The 26,696-nt window shown below is 44.1% G+C and overlaps 1 protein-coding gene across 1 annotated transcript in view; it reads right to left on the bottom strand.

Moving 5' to 3' along the window:
* Nucleotides 1-2,499: 2,499 nt before the first annotated feature.
* LOC137655568 (uncharacterized) overlaps nucleotides 2,500-26,696 on the bottom strand; it is a 346,296-nt gene continuing 322,099 nt past the window's right edge. Inside the window, exon 22 of the mRNA XM_068389468.1 lies at nucleotides 2,500-4,246. Coding sequence (XP_068245569.1) covers nucleotides 3,674-4,246 — 573 coding nt within the window. The 3' untranslated portion in view covers nucleotides 2,500-3,673. The remainder of the gene's footprint in view (nucleotides 4,247-26,696) is intronic.

The following is a 26,696-nucleotide window of genomic DNA, read 5'->3' as shown; positions in this document are numbered from 1 at the left end:
CAACCTTAGTATCATGAGCAGTAGGGCACTTACCTGACTTAGATGAAGGTGAGGATGATGGGGACCTTTTCCTCTTTGGAAGATCTTGTTTTCCAATCTCCATCAAATCAGGTAGAGATTCTGCCTGAGACAATACATTTAAGGTGGTGGAAGCCACATTGGCTTCCTTGGAGGATTGTGCTAGAACTTCAACAGTTCGAGCACTTAACCCAGAAGGCTGGGCTACTACCTCTAGGGGAGATGCTCCTATCGGTGACAATACTTTTGGTGTGTTGGACACCATATTGACCTCTTTGGAGGTTTGTGCTCTGGCTTTTATAGGCTGAGCACTTGACCCAGATGGCTGGGCTACTACCACTAAGGGAGATGCACCTGACGGGCCAGGTGCTGCCACTGGTCCCCCTGTGGTAGTAAGGGGTAGTGGATTATAATCTTTTGTTGGCATCTTAACCGCGCGAGCAAAATTAAGTTGCCGATTGAGTAAATGCTTTGCATAACCTACACTTATATGTTCAGCATTTGCTTTCAAGATTGCAGCTTCTTCATTCTTGTATTCTCTACATCTTTTATCATTTGGTTTATGATTATCTTTACAGTTTGCACAGGTTGTATCTCTGTTGCATTGGCCATGTTCTAACAAAGAACAGTTAATACAGATCTTCGTATTATTGCAGTACCGGGAAGGGTGACCGTACTTGAAACAATTAAAGCATTGTAAAGGCCTAGGTTTATATTCTCGAACACGTACTCTTTCATTCTCAATAATTATATGATCTGGTATAACAGGGGTTTCAAATGTTAAAACTACCATGCTTGTTTGAGGGATCTTACTTACTTTCCAAACATTAGCAGGGCACATGTCCAGAATTTCTGGTTCTGAGAATTCATATAGATCTTTATCAAAAACTACTCCTTTACCATAGCTGAAGCTCATATGTGGTTTAATATCCTTAATAGGATCAATTTCTGCAATCTTCATGCCACAAAGCATGTGAGCTTGAGTATCTGATTTTGCATTAATCAAAACAGATTGCTTACCGTATCTACTAATATCCTTACTTTTAATTAAACCAACTTTTTTTTGTATAAATTTACTAATCTTATAATAGTTATAATTATCTATCTTTCCAGATGCAATTATCCATGTTGGGGGCTTGGGGGTTCTTACTTCTGGAAGTCTATGCTCTATTTCTTTTTCCATCCATTCTTCTGGTTTATATATCTCTAGGTGTCTTGGTGCTTTATCACATAAAGCCCCAGAAATCAAACAATTGTCAATTTTTATGCTCTCTAAATTTTTATTTGCTTCTAAAGCAATCTCAAAACTTGAAAATGATACCCAAGCTTCCCAAAAGCCTTTACTACCATTAAGCTCCATTAAAATTTCTTTGATTGCTCCAAATCTACAGAAGGCTTCATGAATTATGTCATAGCTACAACCAATTGGTATGTTTTTTAAGTGGAGAATTTTCAGATTTTTTGTTGGATCTGGTAATGAGCCAGAACCAGAGGGTAAAGTATTACGGTCATTACAAGCATCATTTTCCACCAGTGCCGATAAATTGTCTTTAACAACACTGGTCAAAGAAGTATTGTTGGAGGAATCCTTTTTATTGCCGAGGTTGTCAACAGAGCTTTCCCTATTTAAACAAGCAGAAGTCGTCAACGGTGTCTGGGGTTCGCCATTTGATCCAGGGGTACGGGGAATATTAAGTTTACTCATTAATTATTTTTTCAGGGGGAGGGAAGGGGTCATAATAACAATGGAAAAAAAAAACAATGGAAAAAAATATAGTTTAAGGGAGAGAAAAGATTAATACTGTCTGAAATTCCAAAGAAGACACCGTTAGCCTTTCCTGGAATTAATTTCTCCACCAATGACACCTGTGAAAGCTGCTTACCAAATGTCCACTCCCTACCCTACCACAAAGGGATGGTACCACTATGATTAGAGTGGCTCAAGTGTATGCCAAACCCGCTTGATGGGACTGAGAGCATTTCAAGAATACAATCATCCCCACTCTAATCATAGTGGCAGGCAAACCGGACAGAATGCCGAGAGTCCTATCTCTATAAAATAGCCAACCCCTGGAATCCGAAGGCAAAATTTCCTAAGAGATAGTTCCGCGTGCCAGTATGGGAATACTGACACTCCTAGGTGTCCAAACATTTTCGGGCAGTTGGCAAGACCACCACAGCTCCCACAATTGATTTTGAAATAAAAACCGATCATGGATACAATGTCCCCTCTAAAAAACCTGGACAGTGAAATGGGTAAAAGAGTTTTGACAGCAAGGTTGGAGACAGCTGATAATTATGAAGGAGGAATAAGCAATAAGAGGTAATAGAAAAAGAATGAGAGAAATTTAGAGTCAAACTGAGGAAAAGAAATTCCCCAGTTCGAGAGCCCTCTTGCCCGTCACAAGCCTTCAGCACGGGAATGATATGCCGTGCTGAAGCCCAATGACTTCATCAAGGCATTCTCTCGTTAAGAGGGATGGCTGCTGATGACTCAGTAGGTAGACCTATAGGCTCCCCCAAATCCCTCCATCCCTTGCTGACAAGGATGGTAAGGTTGCAGACACAAGTTAAAATGACAGAACTTGGTGGTTAAACCCCCATATAACAGATGATCAATTCACGCGTGGTGACTATCACATCACATCTCTAATGCAGTTGGGGAGATTCTAACATTATATTCCCTGTCTATATAATATTGGTATCCAGAGAAAAATTTTCATCGTTATTTCCTTCTTGTATCCTACTTTGTATGTGAATATAAAAGGGGGGGGGGTTGTAAAGTTAATATATATTCATCAACATTTTTTTAACAGATAGGTTCAGAAACTAACAAAATCTTAATAATAGTATTGTATATACAAGTTTAACAGCCTAATGATAACATTACTTATACTTTCTAATTTATATATCTCTTATCATATACACAGACTGATTATTTTGTACTTGAGTATTCCACTTGACAACTAACGACTGTGAGACTTATGTTAAATAAAAAATATCCTGAGTAGTAAACTAATCAACACACTTATTCCATTTTCATTTTTAATATTGAAATTCACAGAGATCTCATGAAAGTACTGTAATTCTATTATCATATCTAAATTGCATCATTTGATACTAGGCAGGCATATTTCTATAAGAAATAAGTGATATAGTAAAGCTTCTAATAATTTCTTCCTATACTAAAGTATAAAAAAATTTTCTTAAACACATTTATGGAGTGAAATATCACATACATATTGTATGTATGTCAAATGATAAACTGCTCTTTATAAGGAATTACTTTCGTTAAAATTATCAAGTTTATTCCTTATTAACTGATAATCATTTATTCAGTGAACAATGCAGTATCACTAATGTTCCATCATAAATGTTTCAAGTCCTTCGCAAAGAGCTTTAGCTTAATATCATATATGTATAATTAACCTTAATTTAATAATCTATCTTTAAAACTACTTGCACAGATGGAGTATATCAGTTTTCCCCATAACTAGAACATTTTTGTACATCAACACTCGATGTGAATATCACATAAAAAGCTAATATATTACCACATTTGATAATTTCAATTGAACATAGATTGTCCATGGAAATGTTGCTCAATACTGTATATATTTTCATGGCATAAGTTTATCAATTTGTTTTTCTTGTTCTATTTTGCATTTCTAACTATCATCGGTAAATATGAATTCTGGGATTCTCTTTGCCCTTCATTTGTCCTTAAAAATTCTGGTGTAGCACTGTTTGAAGTGCAGTTTTTACTTGTCATGTTCATATAAGTGTCGAGTCCCATTGTAGTATATACTGCTGTATTGCAAGGTACATCATCCATTTTTGTGTAATACTTGTCAGTTTCATCTACAGAATCCATCTTTTTGTAATCATTGTCAGTTTTATTTGCTGCTATATTGAATTCTTGGTTTGCACTTTTATTGTTATTTTCATGATACAGAGCACCAGAAAGAACATTATTGAAGGGCAACCTGATTTCATTCCTTCCATCCAATACTTGTCCGTTGTTTGGCTGATTTTGATGCTCAATGGTTTCCTCGTGTTCTCTGCTATTCTCTCTCTCTTCTGAAAAAGTTCCCCATCCAAAGTTTTTGTTTGTAGATAATCGTGGCCAACCCAATAAGCAGACCACAGGTATGAGGATCACCATCACAGCACAACAGGCTGCTACTACTGCTATGATGATGCTTGTCTTGTCATCAACTTGGTTAATCTGAAGGTAAAGACTGGTATTGTGGATATTTGAAATAAGGAAGCTTTTTTTTAAAAATGAAATCTGATGTTATGAACAGTCCTTATGATCAAACTTTTGGAACCCTTACAAAATAAAGCAAAACCAAACTGATGTAGCCTAAAATGTTCATACACAGCAACCCTGTAAAAAGTGTTCTTTAATCAAAGAAACGAGGTATTAATAATTAAACTGCCTTGTTTGGAAGCTTAAGAACTGCACTTTTAAGCAATTATGGAATAATGTAGATGCTTTGAAATTCTTTGATATACTTGAGACATTGAATTTAATGTAATTAAAAACTGGTACATGTAATCAGAAAATTCTTTTTCATCTGAAATTTATAAATTAGGAATTTGAAAAGTTTAATAATAGATACGTATTCAATAGATTATTTACTTTGTTAATTTAGATTAATCATATCTTTTAATTAGTGCAATGTTTAAAATAAATAAATAAAAATACTTTGCTAGAAGCACATATACCAGTGGATTATCTGGAGTTTAAGTGTAGGAAGCTAAACAGTGAAGGAAAAAATTCCTCTTGCTATCAACGACCAAACTGTCTGGCCAAGTTAATAATGTGACACAGAAGCTTCCAATATTAATGGATCATTTCTATTCTCATCATGCAAAGTGGGTCAGGAACAAATATAAAGCAGCACATGTTTGGATCCATTTTCCTTTGTTTATGACGGGGGAATAAGGTCTACTGAACACTGCTTTTGGTACATTTCATAGTGTGTTTTAAATACTCTTAATTATGGCTTGTAATGGTCTGTAATCATTATAAAATATATTTGTTCCAACATTAAGTACTTACCTCGAATTACTTTCTTAGGAGTATCTGAGATCTCCCATCCGACCAGAGTTTTGTGTAGTTTACCCTAAACCCATTTTCTATGAGGGGTAACCTCAGGCGGAGTTATACGCACCCTGAGGCTACCCCTGGGTCAGAGAGCATGCTTGCTCAGGTCTCGACCTCCAGTAAGTTCTCTGGTCGCGTCACGATATCATCTCGCCGCTCTCCTTAATCCCAGTGTGACTTGTGTGTCCCCGACCCTTTGTGTCCCACGCGGTACCCACGTGGTTCAATTGTGCTTTCTCTTCGTGCTTTCCCTGTGCGCGCTTGTGTCTCGTAGTGCTTCTCCTTCATCATGGAGCATCCTCGCCGTTGTCCTGGGCCTATGGCCGGCAAATCGTGTGGAGCGTTCCTATCGAAACACGAAGTTGACCTGCACTCCTTGTGTTCCTCGTGCAGGGGCAGCGTGTGTTCCCCTTCCGCCACGTGTCCGGAGTGCGAGTCGTGGAATGAGGTGCAGTGGGTGCGGTATAGTACCAAAAAGAAGGCGACGACGAAGAAGTCGCCTAAGAAGACCAACGTCCCTTCCTCCCTTGCTTCGACGGGCGCCTCGTCGGTCCGAGCTTCTCTCCCAACCTCCCTTACCCAGAGTAGGGGACGAGGTAAGTCCATTGCGGGGAAGAGGCCCGCGGCCCTTCCCCAAGAGTCTGACCTTCATGACAGTGGGGTTGTGGCGTCTTTCCAGGCGAGGGAGGGATGGGCGTGTTTTCGGGAGACGGTGGCCTGGTGCCTGCAGGTCACGTCTCCTCTGATAACCCCATGTGGGGTAAGAATGTTGCTAATTCCTCTCCAGCCTCTTGGGTGTGCTTTTCAGGTGGTTCAGCAGCCGAAGGCGATGTCGAGAAGGAGCTTTCCCCGCCGTCGGACCCCACAGCGTGGGTTCCCCCTAAGACACCCTTCAGGTCCCCGATGAGGATGGAGGAAGACTTTGGGACCTGGTCTCCCACAGGAGAGCCTCCTCCCTCCACCAGCGCCGTCGGCCGTCTTCCCAGAGGTGTTTTTGCAGGCGTTGTCTTCCACATAGCGTCGCAGGAATCCTCCTACACCACCGCGGGAGGCGAGGCTTTCAAAGAGGGCCTGTAAGTCATCGGTCTCCTCAGTGGAGGAGCTTTCCTGTTCTTCGGAGGATGAAGCGCTGAGGAAGCTCAGGAGACGAAGGGGGAAGTCCCGCAGGAAGTTGTCGCACTCTCGCTCCCCCTCGAGGCTGCGCCATGAGAGTCGGCGCCCAAGATCCCCCAAGACCAGCGAGTGGGTGATGGTTCACCGCGACAGGCTTCTGGAGCTAGCTGCGGTGCCAGGCCCATCAAGTTGGCGTCCGAGGACGAGCTCCCCGGATAGATACTCCTCCGGCAGCAGCGGCACCCGACGGAGGGACTCCTCATAGCAGGTTCCAGTTGACAGGCATAAGACCGCGAAGGTTCCTGCTCCAGTCGCCCCTTCAGTCTGGCAGCCGAGTCCTGACCTCCAAGGGACACCTAGCTCGTCACGAGCGCAGCCCTCGGCTTTCGTCGACGGGCAGGCCCATAGATTCGAGGACCTCCAGGAGAGATGTTGAACCCAGGATGGAGGCCCCCGTTCCGACGGCGATGCCCGTCCTTCGTCGGGAACCCCCGCGAGAGCGTCGGTCCAGGACTCCTCCATGAGCGAGGTACTCCATCGGAGTACCCCCGTCACATGTACCAGCACCCCCGTCGGAGGAGCTCGACGACCATGGAGAGGGGTCAGCAGCGGAGGTATTGGCCTATCGGAGGGTGATAGGCCTCATCAGAAGTCCCCACAGGCTGGACGTACCGGAACCCTCCTCCGGAGATGCATGGCGTTCCAGCCTCAACAGAATAGTGGACGCCCCGGTCCAGCAGCGCCCCTCCTTGGCCCTCCCTTTGGCGAGGGACGTTAAGTTGGGAAGAGTCCACATGGACAGGATCGTGGCCAACCACGCCGAGGCGCCCAAGAGCCAGAGTGCCTCCAAGCTGCTCCAGGGCCTGAAGTCCCAGAGCAAATTCTACCTCCCAGAGGGACAGCGAGCGGGCGCCTGTGCACTGGAGCCAGCACTCACCGTGTTGGGGCAAGGAGCTTCAGAAGAAAGGGCGTCCACGGTTCCGATCTGCTTCTCTCCTTCGGAGGCGGTCATGATGGAGGAGATATCGAAGGACCTTGTCAACGTTTCCTCCTGGCTAGACTGGTGGGCCTCCATCCTGGTGGGCGTTCAGTCGTCCTAGGACCTGATAGTACCGGCGTCCCAGGCCTTGCTCAAGGAACTCATCAGTTCGGGAGGCAAGGCCCTTTAATTCCTATCATACCAGTCGCTAGCCATGTCCGCCAACTGGGGTCCTACGAAGCAGGGACACCGTTTTAAGCAAGCTGACTAGGAGGCTGCCGGACAGAGAGGCTAGATCCCTGACGAACCTGACCCTGTGGGACGACTCGATCTTTCCCCCGAAGGCAGCGCAGGAATCGATGGAGAGAGTCCGGAGGCTGAAAGAACCGTTCGAGACCAGGCCCCACCCGGTCAGAAGGCCGACGATCAGAAAAATCCTCCGTCGACGCTCCTCGCCCTCCTCGGCCCGCTCCTAACCAACCTAGGAGAGAGAACTCGGCGACAACATGGTCCCAGTCATCTCAGCCCTCCCCTAGGGGATAAGCCTCGACCCAAGCCGCCTATAGGCCGTCCTTTGCGGCGTCCAGAAGAGGGCGTTCAGGCCGCTCCTCGAGGAGAAGATAGGGAGGGAGGCCCCCTACTCCTGCCGAAGCCTCAGGTGGGGGGATGCCTCAAACGTTCTTGGCAAGCATGGGAAGAACACGGAGCAGACCCGTGGACCGTGACAGTTCTGAAGGAAGGGTACAGGTTGCCCTTCCTAGTGGACCCTCCACCTCTGATACAAGACCAGCAGGCGGATCCCTTGAAACAGACAGCTCTGCAGGGAGAGGTCTCAGCGATGTTGGCCAAAGGGGCAATGGAACCTGTTCAGGACCCAGGTCCAGGGTTCTACAGCAGGCTGTTCCTGGTGGAGAAAGCGACAGGAGGATGGAGACCGGTCATAGACCTCTCAGCCTTCAACAAGTTCGTCTGCAAGACCGACTTCAAAATGGACACTCCAAAATAAGTCTTGGCATCCTTGAGAGAAGGGGACTTCATGATGTCAGTAGATCTCAAGGATGCTTACTTCCAGATCCCGGTTCACCCCTCCAGCAGGAAGTACCTACGGGTAAAATGGGAGAAGCAGACGTTGCAGTTCAAGACCCTCTGCTTCGGGTTGTCCACTACCCCCCCCCCCACAAGTCTTCACAAAGGTCTTCATAACGGTCTCAGTCTGGGCACACGAACAGGGCATCCGCCTGATTCGTTACCTGGACGACTGGTTGCTACTTTCAGCCTCAGAGGAAGTACTGAAGGAGCAAGGCGCGATGTTGCTGCGGTTCTGCAACGTTCTGGGGATCATCATCAACCTAGAGAAGTCCCAACTGATACCCTCCACCAGGACGACCTACCTCGGGATGGTTCTGGACTCCCGGTGAGTGAAAGCTTTCCCCTCCGCGGACAGGCTGGACAACTTAGACCAGGCCCTCCGCCCTTTCCTGACGGACCAACCCAGGAGAGCGAAGGACTGGCAGAGACTGATAGGCCACCTTGTGTCTTTGGAAAAACTGTTCCCCCAGGGCAGGCTAAAGCTCAGGGAGGTCCAATGGAACCTAAAGGAAAGCTGGATCTAAACAGATTCCCCCCACAGAGTGGTCTAGATGTTTCCGAACACGAAACGGGTCCTGGAATGGTAGGGCTGCAGGACGAACACCCTTAAAGGGATGCCCTTTGCGGCTGACCCTCCGGAGATGCTCCTGTTCACGGACACATCGAAGGAGGGGTGGGGTGCCCATCTCTTGAGGAATTCAGCAACAGGGAACTGGACAGCCCTAGAGAAGACCCAGCACATAAACGTTCTAGAGATGAGGGCAGTACAAATTGCGTGCCTGGAGTTTGTACACCTACTCCGGGGAAACACCGTGGCGTTGTTGTGCCACAACGCCACGGTAGTAGCTTACACAAAGAAGCAGGGAGGCCTAAGATCTTAGGAGCTGTGCATCCTCACGTTACAACTTCTGGAATGGGCCGAAGTGGAACAGATAAGAATATCAGCGAGGTTCATCCCAGGGAAAAGGAACGTCCTCGCCGACGGCCTCAGCAGGATGGGGCAAGTGGTAGGGTCCGAATGGTCTCTACACCCGTCAGTAGCCAGGTCCGTCATTCAGAAATGGGGTTCTCCGGTGATGGACCTCTTCGCAACAAGGCTAAACACGCAGCTCCCCGTGTTCTGTTCTCCTAATCCAGACCCAAAAGCGGCGTTCGAGGAAGCCTTCCAACATCCTTGGGACAATCTCGACGTGTGCGCATTTCCCCCCTTCGGGATGCTCAACAGGGTAAGAAGGACCAACAACCTACGGATGACTTTGGTAGCGCCCTGGTGGCCGGAGAGAGAGTGGTTCATGGACCTACGGGAATTAACACAACAGCCGCCCTGGCCCCTTCCGGACAGGCCAGACCTTCTCCGGCAACCACACTTCCAAAGATTCCACGAGAATCCTCGGTACCTCCGCCTTCACGCGTGGAGGTTATCGAGCGCCTCCTGAGGAGGGAAGGCTATTCATCGAGTACAGCAACGAGGATGTCGGGCTACCTGAGACGGTCATCGACAGCTGTATACCAGGCTAAGTGGGCCACCTTTACCAAATGGTGCGCCGCTAGGAACATCAGGACCCTGAAGGCCTCCATCCCGCAAGTAGCGAACTTCCTAGTTTACCTCAGGGACATGGTCAACATGTCCATTCCAGACATCAAGGGAGTCCGCGCTGCTCTGGGCCAAGTTTTTCTCCTGAAAGGCATAGACCTGGGTAACTCCAGACATATCTCAATGCTTATTAAGAGCTTTGAGCAATCATGCCCTCCGCAAGCTGTGAAGGTGCCACAATGGGACGTGGCAAGGGTTCTGAAAATGTTATCCGAACCTCCGTTCGAGCCCCTGAAAGACATCGTGGACAAGGTTCTCAGTCTCAAGACGGTTTTCTTGCTGGCGTTAGCATCAGCTAAACGGGTAGGCGAGATTCATGGTCTGTCCTACGAAGTGGCTCAATCGAAAGGTTGGCGAGAAGTCACGTTCAAGTTCGTCCCTTCCTTCGTAGCTAAGACCCAGAACCCTGCCGTATGGGACCCCAGGTTTGAGGGTTTCTCAATTCCGGCAATCCCCCGGTCGGACGACGTGAAGGATTTGCGCCTATGCCATCAGGGCAGTGAGGAAATACTTGGAAAGGACAGCAAGACTCCGGCCCGGGATCAAAAGTCTTTTTGTTTCCACAGGCCTCGTGAAGAAGCCAGTCTCGAAGAATACCATCTCCTTCTGGTTGCGGCAGGTCATCATCAGGGCCTACAGTAAGGCAGGAATCCCCCTGCCGGGGAAACCCAAGCTCCATGACATTAGGGGCCTGAGTACTACATTGGCCTTCGAGAAAAATATAGCAGTGGGCCAGATCCTAAGGGCAGGCACCTGGGCCAACCAGTCTACCTTCACGGCTCACTATTTGAAGGACTATTCAAGAAGATCCCTGGACGGGTTCTCGATAGGTACCGTCGTTTCAACGCTCCAAACGGTTTAAAGGCATAGCCTCGGTGATAACCGCGGGTAACAAGCACAAGAGAGACAGGTTCGTTCCTTAAACTCCCTTGTACCTTCTTTCCCTTTTTTCGCTTCAAGTGGGCTCTGTGAGGGCCCTGAGCCAGAGACGAGTACCTCAACAAGAGGAAGACATGTCCCCTAGGATTTCTTGCACAGGTGAGTTTCTTAGACACTAAGATGGGTTTTTGTGTAGTTTCCTCTCAATCGATTTCTATGGGGTCAACTCGACCTAGCCTACTTTCTAGGTCTCTGGATATTCCTCAGCACGGTCTCAAGAACTTTTTAGGGCCACGCCCACCTCCTAAAGTATAAGTCTCCTAAAAAAGTAGTTCGAGGTAAGTACTTCGTGTTGGAACAAATCACAAATTTTAAGTAATTTGTATTTTTCCTAACAGTACTTACCTCGAACTACTTTCAGGTAATGGCCCACCCTGCCTTCCCCGAGTGTCCCCTGGTATTCTTAGAGACCTTAGCAACCAAGAACTTACTGGGTCGGTCGAGACCTGAGCAAGCATGCTCTCTGACCCGGGGTTAGCCTCAGGGCGCGTATCACTCCGCCTGAGGTTACCCCTCATAGAAAATGGGTTTAAGGTAAACTACACAAAACTCTGGTTGGATGGAAGGAGATCCCAGATACTCCTAAGAAAGTAGTTCAAGGTAAGTACTGTTAGGAAAAATACAAATTACTTAAAATATGTGATTTTATACAACATATTTACTTTAAATGTCAAATTACTTCCATGAATCTTAACTTTGAATAAATGGATATACTATACTATTACAGGTATGTAATTCTCTCGTCGACTTCGAACCGAGATAGGAACTGGGAAAAGTCCTGTAACTCGATCTGGACGTATGTAACTTAAAAAGGGAAGTTTCTGTGGATTTATTATGCTGTCATGATACTGTAATTGTCTTGGTGATATTTTATTAAAATTTTCTTACTGCATTGTCATTATTAAATCTTATTGGTTCATAGGATATCATATACAGTAATACTGTACTTTTTTTTTTTTTTTTTTTTTTTTTTGTATACTGTTTGACATGTAAATCGCCTAATTCGTTCCAAGCCTACAGAAACACATTATATTCTTTAAAGCTATAACCACAGTAAAATACAGTCAAATATGACAAATTTGTAGATGATTTGTATTTTTCCCCAAACTAAAGAGTTATTTATGTGGATTATCTTTCAGTGTAGCTGGAAGGTAGCCATTAGACTTTCATTGCAAGGTGGCAACCCTGCCTAACCGCTTGAGCAGGTTGACCCCCCAGCCACCTCTATATATACTCTCACAGAAGTGAGACATCACTTTTTATTGCAGGCAAGACTTCTGGGGGACAAGTGATGGTGGGCCAATTTATATAAATAACTCCAGGTTTGTATTAGTTATGGAAAAATACAAATTACCCCCAAATTTAACATGTGTTCCCATACTAACAAACTTTCCGTTATTCATGTGGATGACTCCCTCTTAGATGGGTGGAAGTCCTAGATCTGTCATGGACATTGACCAGGTTTTACCTATTACAATATATGACTGTGGTCCAGGGAAAACTTTGACACCTTGCTGAAATATACAAAGTGAGTATAATAGCAGCCTGTGCAATTCAGTGTAATAGAGGTTGTTATCTTGTATGAACACTCGAGTTTATATAGGAAAACAAGACTTATTCCATTGCTCCCTTGCAGAAAGCAATGCGGACGTGGAAAGTATGAAAATTTTCTAACTCATACTAGACTTCACAAGGGAAGTAATATTTACCTGCAGAGGTTGAAGCCAGCTTGCAGAGGGACCCATGTTGCTGTACCCCCAAGGGTGGGGAAGGTGAAGAAAGGAAAGCCAGAGATTCTTCTCATTCATCCCAGCCTTAACCCAGGTAACCAATGACCTTATCAACCAATTGCTCCTTGTCCATCAAGGAGCCTGAGGTATCTTAAACCACTTGTTGAGCAGCCACCACAGGATCACTAGTGAACGTATTGATTCTCTTGTGAGTAACGTCTTTTAAATGATGGGCTGTGAAGGTGGTCTGTCTCTTCCCCATGCCCTTTGAAGAACTTGCAACATGGAAAAGTTGAGTTTGAATGCCAGGAAAGTGCTGATTCCCCTGACATCATGGGCTCTAGGTCGACGAGCCTGAGGAGGATCAGGAGCCAAGGCTCTTTTAATTACTTGGCCAATCCAGGAGGAAACCGTATTTTTGGTGATCCTCCTCTTTACTCTCCCTGAGCTAAAAAATCAGAGGTGTTAGTCTGGGCCGTGTTGCTGCAGTGCGTTCAAGATAGTATCTTAAACTCCTCACTGGGCATAGTAGCAAGTGATTATTATTATTATTATTACTACTTGCTAAACTGGGTCATTGGTTACAGAACGAGGAATCGCAACCTGAAAGGGCCCGAATCTATGGTCCAGCACCCCCGTATTTTGAGTTATAGCAATAAACTCAGGGACGAAGCCCAGAGTCAACTCCCCCCCCCCCTTGAATGGGCAATGTCATACGAGAGGCCATGAAGTTCATCAACTCTTTGCCGAGGCCAAAGCAAGCAGGAAAACCGTCTTCAAAGCAAGGTTTCAGTCAGTTTCATGACGTAATGGTTCGTAAGGAGGTCCTTTTAAGGATCTCAAGATACGAACTATGCTCCAAGGAGGCGGCCTAATCTCTGACGGGGGGCGAGTGATCTCATAACTGTATGAGTAAAAAAAAAAAAAAGCTCCAATGAAGAGGAAATACCCACTCCTTTCAGCTTAAAGGCTAGGCTTAATGCCAAGCGATAGCCTTTCACCGCCGAGACTGAAAGGAGCTTTTCCTCCAGAAGGTATACAAGGAACTTCGCTATTACTGGAATAGTGGCATCGAGTCGAGAGATATTCCTTCCACGGCACCAACCACAGAATACTCTCCATTTTGCCTGGCAGACCGATGTTGAGGACCTACGCAATTATCCGGACATTCGCTCCGCAACTTGTCGTGAAAAGCCCTTCTTAGAGAGGAGATGCTGGATAGTCTCCATGCGTGAAGTCAATGCGACTGCACGGTCTTATGGAAGATGTTCGCGTGTGGTTGTTTGAGTAGATCTGGTCGCGGAGTTTTTTTTCTTGGTAGATCAACTAGAAGTTGCACAAAGTCCGGAAACCACTCTGCATGATGCCATAGCGGAGCTAAAAGGGTCATCATTAGATCTTTAGACACACTGGTTTTGTTGAGAAGTCTTCTCGTCAGACAAAATAGGGGAAAGGCGTACTTGTCAATGTTGTCCCACTGTTGTTGGAATGCATCTTGCCATAGAGCCAGAGTGTCCAGGATTGGAGAACAATACAGTGGAAGCTTGCTGTTCAGAGATTTTGCGAACGGATCTACAGTCGGAAACCACACAAAGTCAGGACTTTGTTGACTATCTGAAGATTCAAAGACCATTCGGGGCCTACTATCTGAGTCACTCTGCTCAGATTGTTTGTGAGCACATTCCTCTTGCATGTAATGAATTAAGCTGATACACACCAAATGTTGTTCTGACCATCTGAGGATCTTTACTGCAAGATGGCAGAGAGGCTGCAAAAAGGTACCGCCCTTTGATTATGTACGCCACTACTGTGGTGTTGTCGCCCATCAACACCAGAGTGACTTACTAGCAACTGAAATGATTTAGAGCTAGGTAAGCTGCTCTCATCTCTATAAGATTTATGTGCTGGTACCTTTCTGACTTTGACCAAAGGCTGGAGATCGTATGGTGCAGCAGGTGAGCCCCCCACCCTTCTTTTGATGCTTCTGTGAAGAGCATCAAATCCGGAGGGTGAACAAGAAGATTCTGGCCCCATTGAAGGTTTTCGTCTACCATCCACTTACTCAAATCAGTCACTTGATCCAGAGTTATAAGAACTCAGGTGTACGGTGGATCGGAGTTTTGGTTCCGCTCGGACTTCAGCTGCCACTGTAGGGATCTTATCCTGAGGTGGCAGTTTGGAAAAGGACAGATGAGAGGGGGCAGATGGCCCAACAGACTCTACTAACGAGAGGCTGGAAGAACTTCTTTACTGAGGGAAGGTGCGGCCACTTCCTTCAGTCTGTGTACTCTTTCGTCTGATTATGATTATTATTATTACTAGCTAAGCTACAGCCCTAGTTGGAAAAGCAAGATATTATAAGCCCAAGGGCCCTAAACAAGGAAAAATAGCCCAGTGAGGAAATAAGGAAATAAATAAATGATATAAGCTATGAAAAATCAAAATAAAATATTTTAAAAACATCAACACCATTAAAACAGATATTTCATATAGAAACTATAAAAGGACTTATGTAAGCCTGTTCAACATGCAAACATTTGCTATCGGTTTGCACTTATGAAGTTCTACTGATTCAACTACCTGATTACGAAGATCATTCCACAACCTGGTCACAGTTGGAAAAATACTTTTAGAGTACTGTGTAGTATTAAACCTCATGATGGAGAAGGCGTGAGTATTAGAATTAACTGCATACCTAGTATTTTGGACAGGATGGCACTGTCCAGGAAGATCTGAATGAAAAGGTTGGTCAGAAATATAAAAAAAATCTTAAACGACTGTGCCAGAGATTAATATCTAGATGAGAAATAAGAAATTTAATAGTACAGTAAGTTCCTGTCCAACAAATTAAGATGAGAATCAGCAGCTGAAGACCAGATGGGAACAATATGCAAAAGAAGGTAAAATGAAAGAATTAAAACACTTCTTCAGAATAGATTGATCACCAAAAATCTTGAGAGACTCAATAAGCCAATTGTTCGTGCAATTGAAGAAGACAGACCTAATGGATTTCTCAAAAGTAAATTTGTTGTCAAGAATCGCACCTAAAATTTTAAGAGTCATACAAAGTTAAAGATACATTATCAAGGCTGAGATCCAGTTGATGATGAGCCACTGTCCTTGACCTACTTACAATCATACTTTGAGTTTTGTTAGGATTCAACTTCATACCTCATAAATTGCACCATGCACTAATTTTAGCTAGATCTCTGTTAAGGGATTCAGCAACCCCAGATTTATATTCAGGGGATGGAATTGATGCAGAGAGAGTAACATCATCTGCATATGCAACATGCTTGTTTTCTAGACCAAACCACATGTCATGTACTGTATATGTAGCATGAAAAGTAATGGGCCAAGAACATTACCCTGAGGAACACCAGATATCACATTCCTATACTGTACTCACTGTGGTGTCCTGCAATAACAACTCTACGATCTATTACTTAAAAATTCAATAATGATGCTAAGAAATAACCCACAAGCTCCCAAATGTTTGATTGTTCCAACACGTAGTACTTACCTCGAACTACTTTCTTAGGAGTATCTGGCATCTCCTCCCTATCCGACCAAGAATTTTGCGCAGTCCCCCCTATCTCTGTTTTCCCTTGTCGGGTCACTCCGTGGCGGAGGGATACGTGCCCTGAGGCGACCCGGGGTCAGCGCGTGGGCGCGCTACTGGGTCGTTGTCACCAGTAAGCATCTGGTCGCAGCATAGATCACATCTCGCCACTCTCTCTCACATCCCGTTGGAAAATACAAACATGGACCTCGGTACAGACAGCTCCAACTCTGGTTCTAATATTGTTACATTAGAACCTTATTCACGTCATGTGAATAATAAAACACTAGAGAAGAAGAGAGAGAGAGTGAAAAATAATGACAGTATAGAAAGATATAGAAAAGTAGAAGTATTACCTGGTCACTATGAAGTAGTGAATTATGAAAATTTGTTTATCTTAGAATTTTAAAACGGAAGAAATAAGAAATGAGCGCGTAAACGTTTTTAAAGCTAATAGGGAAATTGTAGGAATGTTCAATTTGTTGTACGATATGTTTTCCCTGTAATGTGTATCTCTTTGCACGGGGTTCAGGAAAAGACACAAGTCAGTTCCCGTTCATCCCTTGATCTGTAATCAACTCTTGTACATTAAAGGAATCAACTGTTCCCGAGTATGTCTTAACCTGCTTACATGGCGCAGTGAATCTCGTTCCAAAGCAGGACCTACAAGATGCTGTGACGAGGCCATCACAACACACCCAGGGGCACAGCAAGACGTTCCCCCAGGGGCACTGCAAGCAGGAATGCAACACCGGCACGCCGGCGCCACGAGGGACAGGACTTGTTACAGGCTTTGGTTGGCCTCATGGCACAAGGAAGACCACATGGTTCAGCCTCGGCAGGTGTTAGGGCGATGTGCCCTGAGAAGTGTAGCTATGAGATGACACAAAGCAGTTTTCGTGAATGGTGTCGCTCTATGAGTGATTGGCTGGCCTTAGGAAACGTCTCAGGAGAGAATGCACTTATCAGTATCCGGTTAAACTGCGATGAGAAGTTAAGGATGGCTATAGATGCAACGCACTCAGAGGTTCAGTGGAACTCATTAACGGCCTCTGAGGCATTTGACAGACTGGAGGAGATCACGACAAAGTCTGTGAATAAGGCAGTGGCATGGGACAAGTTTTTCTCAGCTCAACAAGGCGATCAAGAAACCGCGAAATCTTTTGTGCATAGGTGCCAACAATTGGCCTTAGATTGTGGGTTTACGTGTCCCCATTGTCGAGCTGATCTGAATGATTTTGTGTTAGTTCAGCGGATAACAAGTGGTTTAAGCAATGTGGGACTTAAACAAGAGATCCTACAGGATCATGAGGTTTTCAATACTGTGCAGAAATTGTTACGTAAATGTGAAATTTATGAATCCACAGAAAAGGATAGTATTAGTGCTTGTGGAAGGGCAAACGTAGCTAGTTTGGTAAAAGGGGATGAGATAGGCTTAGGCCTAGTTGAAAGTGGGTTAGAAGGTGAAAGTAAAATTATTGCTAGCTATAGGTCTAATAATAGTGACAAGGGACACGGCCGTGGCCGTAGTAGCTCGAAACCTACTGGTAGCAGTAAGTCAGATACCAGGTGTAAAAAGTGTGGTGGTCGTTCTCATTGGCAGGGAAAATGTCCTGCTGATAATGTTAACTGTTTTCAGTGTGGTATTGTGGGGCACTTTGCTAAATTCTGTCGTCAAGGGGGGCAACAGCCCGCCAAAACGGCGCCTATCGTGGATGCGTCTGTTACGTCATGCACTGTTGCCTATCCACCTGCGGACAATCGCAAGGTAGGCCTATGTGCGGCAGTGGGGAAACTGCCGACGGTGAAAATAAAGGTTAAGCATGAGTTCTCATGTGAGTGTGTCGTTGTTGAGGCTGTTCCAGACACAGGGGCAGAAGTGTGTATAGTAGGGGTAGATTTGTTACCAAAATTGGGTTTGAAGGTACCTAATCTCTCTCGGTGTAATGTCTTTAGGAGTGTGTAAATCACTAGGTCTAGTGCATACAAAGTTTCCCAATAATACTGTCGCTACCGTGAATGACGTCACTCGGAAACCGTCTGCGTCGACTAACCCCCGCCAAACGCCTGAAGAAAACGTTCGCACACGGGTAGGGGGTGGTGGTCGTCAGCGCAAGATGCCATACGCTGCCACGGAGGAGAATGTCCCTAGGCTGAGGGACTGGCTACTGCAACGTTTTGTGAAGACTACGTTCAACGTTTCAAGAAACCCTCTGCCGATGATGAAAGGAGCCCCTCACCACATTCACCTGAGGGAAGGTGCCATCCCCTATGCGTGTCATACACCTATACCAGTCCCTAAGCATTGGCAGGCCGATGTTAAGGCTCAGCTCGACGAAGATGTCAAATTAGGAGTAATTAGGGAGGTCCCTGCTGGCACAGCTACGGACTGGTGTGCGAGGATGGTAGTAGTAGCAAAGAAAAATGGTAAACCACGGAGGACCGTGGACTATCAAGAGCTTAATAAGAATTGCAAACGAGAAACGCATCACACATGTGCTCCTTTTGACATGGTCTCAGGTGTGCCACTTCGTACATATAAGACTGTAGTTGATGCCTATGCCGGATTCCACCAGGTGCCATTAGATGAGGAGAGCCGACAGTTGACAACGTTTATTACACCATGGGGGAGATACCAGTATTGTCGAACACCTATAGGTCATTGCGCGGCCCCCGATGCATACACGAAAAGGTTCGATGACGTCATTATTGATGTACATTTAAGTACAAGTGCATAGATGACGTGTTGTTATATGACGACAGTGTTGAGGGAGCCTTTTGGCATACTTGTGATTTTTTGCAATTATGTGGAGATAATGGTATTACGCTGAATCCGGATAAATTCCGATTTTGTCAAAGACAGGTAGAGTTTGTGGGGTACGAACTTGATTGGGATAATTATAGGCCTTCTAATGAGCGTATGAGTGCCATTAAGAACTTCCCCATGCCTGTAAGCCCAACTATCACGGATATAAGATCTTGGTTTGTACTTGTGAACCAAATTGCACCTTTCGTGGCTGTAGCACCAGTAATGGAACCATTCAGGGATCTTCTCAAGAAATCCCCCCATCGGAAAGTTTATTGGGACCAACGCCTTCAAAACAGTTTTGTTGCAGCCCGGGACAGCATTTGCAAGATGTTAGGCGATGGACTGACATATTATGATAAGACAAGGCGCACTGCTGTTGTTACCAATTGGTGCAGAGAAGGAATGGGATTTGTTAAATTGCAACAATATTGCAATTGCGAGGATCTCAATGCCCCTTTTTGTTGTAAGGGAGGATGGAAACTGGCATTATGCGGCAGCAGGCACCTGACGGAGGCGGAGGCCGGCTATGCCGTCATTGAGGGGGAAGCGGCTGCAGTAGTATGGTGCCTTAGGAAATCGAGATTGTTTTTACTGGGATGCCCGAATTTCATTTTAATCACGGACCATAGACCTTTGGTAAAACTCTTTGGGGATAGGAGCCTAAAAGACATTGCAAACCCGAGACTACTAAGGTTGAAGGAGAAAACTATGCAATATAGTTTTACCATAAGATATTTGCCGGGGAAGAAGAATTCGGCAGCCGATACGTTATCAAGATACCCAGTGATTTGCAGTGAAACTACCGTCAAAGACGAAGAAGAGGAGGAACTTATGAACGAAGTTTGTATTGCCTCCATGACGTCATCGCTGGCGGATGACGTCATTACTATGGACTGAGCTACCATGAGGGGTGAAGCAGAGAAGGATCCTGATTATTTGCTATTGCAGCGACGTCTCAGCGAAGGGGGTTGGCCGTCATCAAGGTCTCAAGTGGAGCCCTGCCTAAAACCTTTTTTCAATGTACGTGATAGACTGAGTGTTATTGAAGGATTAGTCACATATGCATATGACGAGGGGCATGTTCGTCTGGTAGTTCCAGAGGTACTACGTTTACGCATTGCAACCAATTTACATTCAGGTCATCAATCAACTGACTCCATGATCAGAAGAGCACGACAGGCGGTTTATTGGCCTGGGATTGAGGGTGACTCGGCAAATTATAGGGCACAGTGTCATGATTGCAACATTGCGGCACCTCCGCAACAAAGGGAAAGTATTATATACACTCCCCCTCCCGAATATCCATTTCAGAGAACTGTTGCAGATTTATTTCAAGTAGCAGGGAGGCATTATATGGTCTACGCCGATCGACTGATTGGATGGATGGAAATTTATTTCTTCGCTAACGGAACTACATCCGCGAGATTGATCCCAGTTTTTAGAAGATATTTTATGCAGTGGGGAGCACCTGAAGAAATATCAGTGGACGAGGGCACGAATCTAACGAGCATGGAAATGAGACATTTCTTCAGTAAGTGGGGAGTATCTATGAGAGTGTCGTCTGCTCACTATCCCCAGTCCAACGGGCGGGCAGAAGCTGCTGTGCGCACCGCCAAACGAACATTAATGGGCAATACTCTACCTGATGGAGGGCTAGACAATGACAAGATAGCTCAGGCGATATTGCAGTATAGAAATACACCATTACGTGGTATAGATAAGTCTCCTGCACAGCTGGCCATGGGTCGCCAACTTCGAGATTCGGTGCCAATGTTAAAAAGTTATTTTTGGGCTCAAGCCATGGCGTCCTGATGGAAGGTTCCTTTTTGGTAGCTTCCTTGGGTATATAACTACTAAGATATTCCCAGAGAATTTAACCACAGGTTATCACAGAATTCTAACTTCTGGAGCGAGTATCCTAAAGGTTTCCCTTTAAGACATCGTATATCAACAGGGGACGCATGTATGAACGCGCCACATAGCTATCTACACCCCGAACAGAGTTAATGCTCCATTAGACACTTGATCCCTCTACTATGAAAGGGAATCAAGGCTAATTAGAGGGAATGCCAAGGCAGGGGATGAAGGAAGCATATAGGGGTCCTACAAGTAGGTTAGGTTAGAAAGGGACACTAACTAACCTATCCCCTATATGGTCCCTGAAGGCTAAAAACATTTGCATCACGGTCGAAAGTATTGTAAATTAATGCCACTATCTTCATAACTTAGCCTAGGATCACTAATAAAATCATGCATGAACATTTATGAATAGGCGCTCTGGCCTGGGGGCTATAGTAGCCGACTGGTATGAGGTCAATCGATGACCGATAAAAAGCGTCGAAACACGATATAAAAGTTCCTAGCTATGAAGACTAAATAAACTAATGCGATCGATTAGTAAATAAGGCCGGAAGCGTTGTTGTGGCTAACTAAATAATGCATGCAAAACAACAACGACGCCATAAAATGGCGGGTCTGGTAGAGGCACAGCTCTGCCACAAAACAGCAATTATTTCGGAAAGTAATATTTACTTTACGGTCAGAGCTTAATTAAACAATACTGTAACCTTGTACTCAACTTTCCAGAAGATGGTGAGGCTGAAGGTAACGACATAACGTAGATGCAAATCGATAAATGAAGCACAGGGAAAATCCGTCTAAGTAGGGCAAGCTACTAAACAAAGGACGAAGACGGACGTGACGTCATTTGAGCAATGGCGCCCGTTTGTTTACGTCTCGAGTATCAGTAGTAGCCACGAATGAGATTAGCTATGGAACGGCCCTTACACACCGAAGCATTAACTCTGTTCGGGGTGTAGATAGCTATGTGGCGCGTTCATACATGCGTCCCCTGTTGATATACGATGTCTTAAAGGGAAACCTTTAGGATACTCGCTCCAGAAGTTAGAATTCTGTGATAACCTGTGGTTAAATTCTCTGGGAATATCTTAGTAGTTATATACCCAAGGAAGCTACCAAAAAGGAACCTTCCATCAGGACGCCATGGCTATCTCACCCAAAAATAGATTTTTCGCTTCGCTCAAAATCCGTTTTCGTCGCCGAGCATTGGTCGGAAACCTTGTCCGCAAGAGAGAGGGAAAGAAGCGTTGTTGAGCAATGAATGTCATCCAAGTATAACGAGAAAGCCAAGGATCTTTCCCCCCTACAAATAGGTGAGAGGGTAGCTATCCAGGATGTGACTACACGAGCCTGGAATAGAAGCGGGGTGGTTATTGAAAAGAATAGCTACCGCCGATATCGCATAAGGTTAGACGGGAGCGGAAGAATTTCAACAAGAAATCGCAAGCATTTGAGATCCCTGCCACCCACACCACCTGAGGGAGAACCTACTCCCACTGCCTCGGGGGAGGCTGGCCCAGTACCCACCCAGGAGAGAAGTAGCACTAGGGTACGTCGTCCTCCGCAATGGCACGATGATTATATTACCGAGTAATTCATTTTAGTTGTGTTTAATAAATATCCCCTAAACATGTCAAGTTTTGTGCATATACTTTAATCCTGATTATTTGGGTTTAATAAGTGTTCCTCTTGTCATGTTTACCATTCATGTATGTTCCAACGCTGTGTCCGAAGGACTATCTTTATTATAGCTGAATTCCTTTTGCTTCACATGTTACCACCTTTACCAGTTTTATTATTTTTGCAACTAAAAGGAGAAATCTATACTTATGTTTTAAATATACTATGTTTGCTTTGAATGGGGAGCTTTGATCTTAAAGGGGAGGTGTAGGAATGTTCAATTTGATGTACGATATGTTTTCCCTGTTATGTGTATCTCTTTGCACGGGGTTCAGGAAAAGACACAAGTCAGTTCCCGCTCATCCCTTGATCTGTAATCAACTCTTGCACATTAAAGGAATCAAATGTTCCCGAGTATGTCTTAACCTGCTTACAGAAATAGTTACTTTATGTGGAGGGCAGCCAAAAATTCTATCCCAGGGAAATGGAAGTCTCTTGATAGACACACTATCCCCATTACAAGGTGAAAGGTTAAAAACACTTACAACATTGAATGGTCATAGTGTAAAATGTGTTTTGCACCCTACTTTCAACCAGAGTAGAGGTGTGATATATGCTCCAAAATTGCTGGATATCGAGGAAAAAGAAATTGAGGATGAACTGAAAAATCAAGGAGTAGTTAAAGTAGTCAGAATGAGAAAGAGAGTTGGATAACAACGTATTCCTCTTGCTACTTTAATTATAACATTTGATCGATGCAGATTACCAAATGTTATAAAAGCTGGTTGGCTATCTTTGAAGGTAAAACCATATATTCTTTCACCATTGCGATGTTATCATTGCCAAATGTATAGCCATTTAAGCCAGAAATTTAAGGAAAAACTAAACAATAAGCCAACTGTTTGTGCCAACTGTGGAAAAAGTAGTCATGGAGTATGCATAGAAAACCTTAATTGCATACATTGTGGAGAAGCACACCCAGCTACATCTAAAAGCTGTGTTAAGTTTATTTTTGACCAAGAAATTCAGGTTATTAGGACCATGGAAAGGGTTACTGTACTTTTAAAGAGGCTCGTAAAAGAGCTCTTGAAAAGCAGATAAGACCAGGGCAACCATTTTCAATGGTTCTGAAGAAAAACTTGCCAAACCACACAGACGAAAATTATATCTCTACTTCTAAGACAAAAAAACAAATGAAAGTAGTTAAAGAGGTCGAAAGTCCCATCTTAAATCTATATCCAGAAATTGTAAAAAAATCAAAACAGATACTTAAAGATCTGAAAATTATTCAAAAGCTAACTACTCTGATTCTAAATAGTACAAACCTCTCACAGGCCGTATCCTTGCCTGATCTGATGGAGGTTCCACTTGAAACCAATTTACCTGGTGAACCTGTAGTGGGTAGGTGCAAAAACCTGACAGATCACAACCTTCTAATCAAAAAAGAGAGAGACCTCCATCTCTCTCGCCTCCTACCATAAGAAACATTAAAGTCACGACTTCAAATAAATATGATATCTTGTCTACTGATATTTTTGATCAACTGGAAGGTAAATTGAACCAATCAGAAATTCAAGTTGAGGACCATCATCCTCCTCAACAATTAGATCAAAAGGATACAAAGAAAAAGAGGAACACAAAACCCACTATATCAAGAACCTCTCTAGAGATACCACCCGGAAATATTGTTAGATCAAATATTGCTAATGGAAAGACTTCATCTAAGGTGTCTTCCAAAAATAAACCATAGTTTTTACCTCCATTCTGCAATGGAATTGCCAGGGTTTAGGGGCGAAATATGAACAACTTAAGCTCCTCATACGTGAGCACTCCATTATAACTAGATGTCTACAAGAAAGCAAGCTCGATGCTAATACTCCTTGTCCTCAAGAGTATGTTAGCTATAGGACACCATATGATCAACAAGCAGGGAGCCATGGGGGAAGTCTTATATACGTTCGTCGAGATGTTCCCCAAATATCTTTGTCTATCTGTACCCCTCTGCAGTGGTTGTACAGATTGATATAGGGAAAAAATACACAATCTGTTCTCTACTTGCCTCCAAATGATATCTCATATGATAATATAGTAGCGGTGATTAAACAACTCCCACAACCTTTTCTCTTACTAGGAGATCTTAATAGTGGACATCCTTTATGGGGTGATGTTTTGGCAAACGCAAGGGGTAATATTATATCAATATTGGAGAATGAAGATGTCGGGCTCCTTAATACAGGAGAGCCCACACATTTTCCTGTTCAGACAGGTATCTTGTCCTGCATTGACCTATCAGTTGCAAACTCTATCTGTCTTCTCGATTTTAATTGGAGAACATTAGATGATTGGCATACTAGTGATCATGCACCAATCATTATAAACACCAACAATGGTCCACCTTTACAGAGATCGCCTCGATGGAATCTTGAAAAGGCGGACTGGGATATATTTCGGGAGTTGAGTGAAATTGAAGGAAATGCAAAACAATTTGAAAGTGTTGATGATGCCATAGACTTACTTAATGGAACTCTTCACACAGCAGGAGTCAATTCCATTCCCAAAACAACAGGGATATTCAGATGACAACCAGTCCCCTGGTGGTCATCAGAACTAACTGCCCTACACAGAGCCACAAGAAAGTCTTTAACTCGATTGTGCATGCGCCGTACTGAGGAGAATTTAGTCATATACAAGAAATGTAGAGCACAGTTCCGTCGTGCCATGAAAGATGCTAGGCGCCAGTCTTGGATGTCATTTGTTTCCTCCATTAACAGTAGAACACCAACATCATCAGTGTGGAGGAAAGTAAAAAAGATAGCTGGCAAATTCACCCCAAACCCACCACCAGTGTTAAAGGTGAATGGCCAGTATATGACTAGAGCAACTGAAGTTAGCAATGCCCTGGCTGACCATTTTTCAAATGTATCGTGCAAGTGTGAAGCAGCTTCTGGTCACCAGTATAGGAGCATTGAAGAAAAGAAAGTTTTAAACTTCGCGACAAGAAAGCAAGAGTCATACAATTCTCCTTTTACTGAAAAAGAATTTGATTCTGCCCTTGCTACGTGTAACTGTACAGCCCCTGGACCCGATGGAATTCCATATGCAATGATTAAACACGTATCTTTTAATGCAAAGTTATTTATTTTAAGCATTTTTAATAGAATATGGCATGATAATAGTTATCCGTGTGTTTGGGAACTAGCCATTATTTTAGCTTTTTTAAAACCCGGTAAGGACAAGTTTTTAGCAGCAAATTACTGTATAGGCCAATTGCATTAACATCTTGTTTGTGCAAAATCATGGAGAAGATGGTCAATGTTAGACTGATGTGGTACCTTGAAAAGAAGGATGTTTTAATCGCCCATTCAATGTGGATTCAGAAAAAAAGCACTCAACAACTGATGTGTTGATACGACTAGAGTCTTCTATTTGTGAAGCCTTTTCTTCCAAACAGCACCATGTGACAGTCTTTTTTATCTTGAAAAGGCATATTATACCACATGGAGATACGGTATACTTAAAAGAATCCATGAGTTTGGATTAAGAGGAGAGCTACCACTATTTATTCAGTCATTTCTTTCACAGAGTTTTCCAAGTGAGAGTTGGGGAACCTCTATCACAGAGTAAATGCCAGGAAGAAGGAGTTCCTCAGGTGAGTGTGATGAGTGTAACCCTTTTTGCACTAGCAATAAATGGGATATCCTCAGTCATTCCCCGGGATGTTCTCGCAACATTATTTGTGGATGATCTCTCAATATCAATTGCTGGAGCTAGAATGGCAATGGTTAACAGGAAAATATAACTCTCTATTGATAAAATTATCCAGTGGGCCGATATGAATGGATTTAAGTTCTCGACAAATAAAACTACAATTGTCCATTTTTGTTGTTTTAAGGGGAGTACATCCAGACCCAGATACTGTATATAAATCAAAGGTCAATGGATACCATGTGCAAGTGAAGCTAAATTTTTAGGGTTGATATTTGATTGTAGGCTTACATGGGTTTCTCACTTAAAAGCATTAAAAGCTAAATGTCTTGAAGCTATGAATCTTTTAAAAGTATTGTCCCATACATCATGGGGGCAGACCGCAATGCTATTTTGAAATTATACAAGGCCTTAATTTTTTCCAAAATTAGTTATGGATGCGAAATATACTCCTTCAGCCACCCCAAGCCGGTTAAAAATATTAGATTCAATACATCATGCTAGTATTAGATTGTCCACAGGGGCCTTTAGAACCTCACCTATCACAAGTCTCCTTGTTGATGCT

Source organism: Palaemon carinicauda, chromosome 16 (genome assembly GCF_036898095.1).
Source record: "Palaemon carinicauda isolate YSFRI2023 chromosome 16, ASM3689809v2, whole genome shotgun sequence".
NCBI classification, from domain to species: domain Eukaryota; kingdom Metazoa; phylum Arthropoda; class Malacostraca; order Decapoda; family Palaemonidae; genus Palaemon; species Palaemon carinicauda.
Note: the sequence above shows the minus strand (reverse complement) of the source record. Positions and strands in the feature narration are given on the sequence as shown.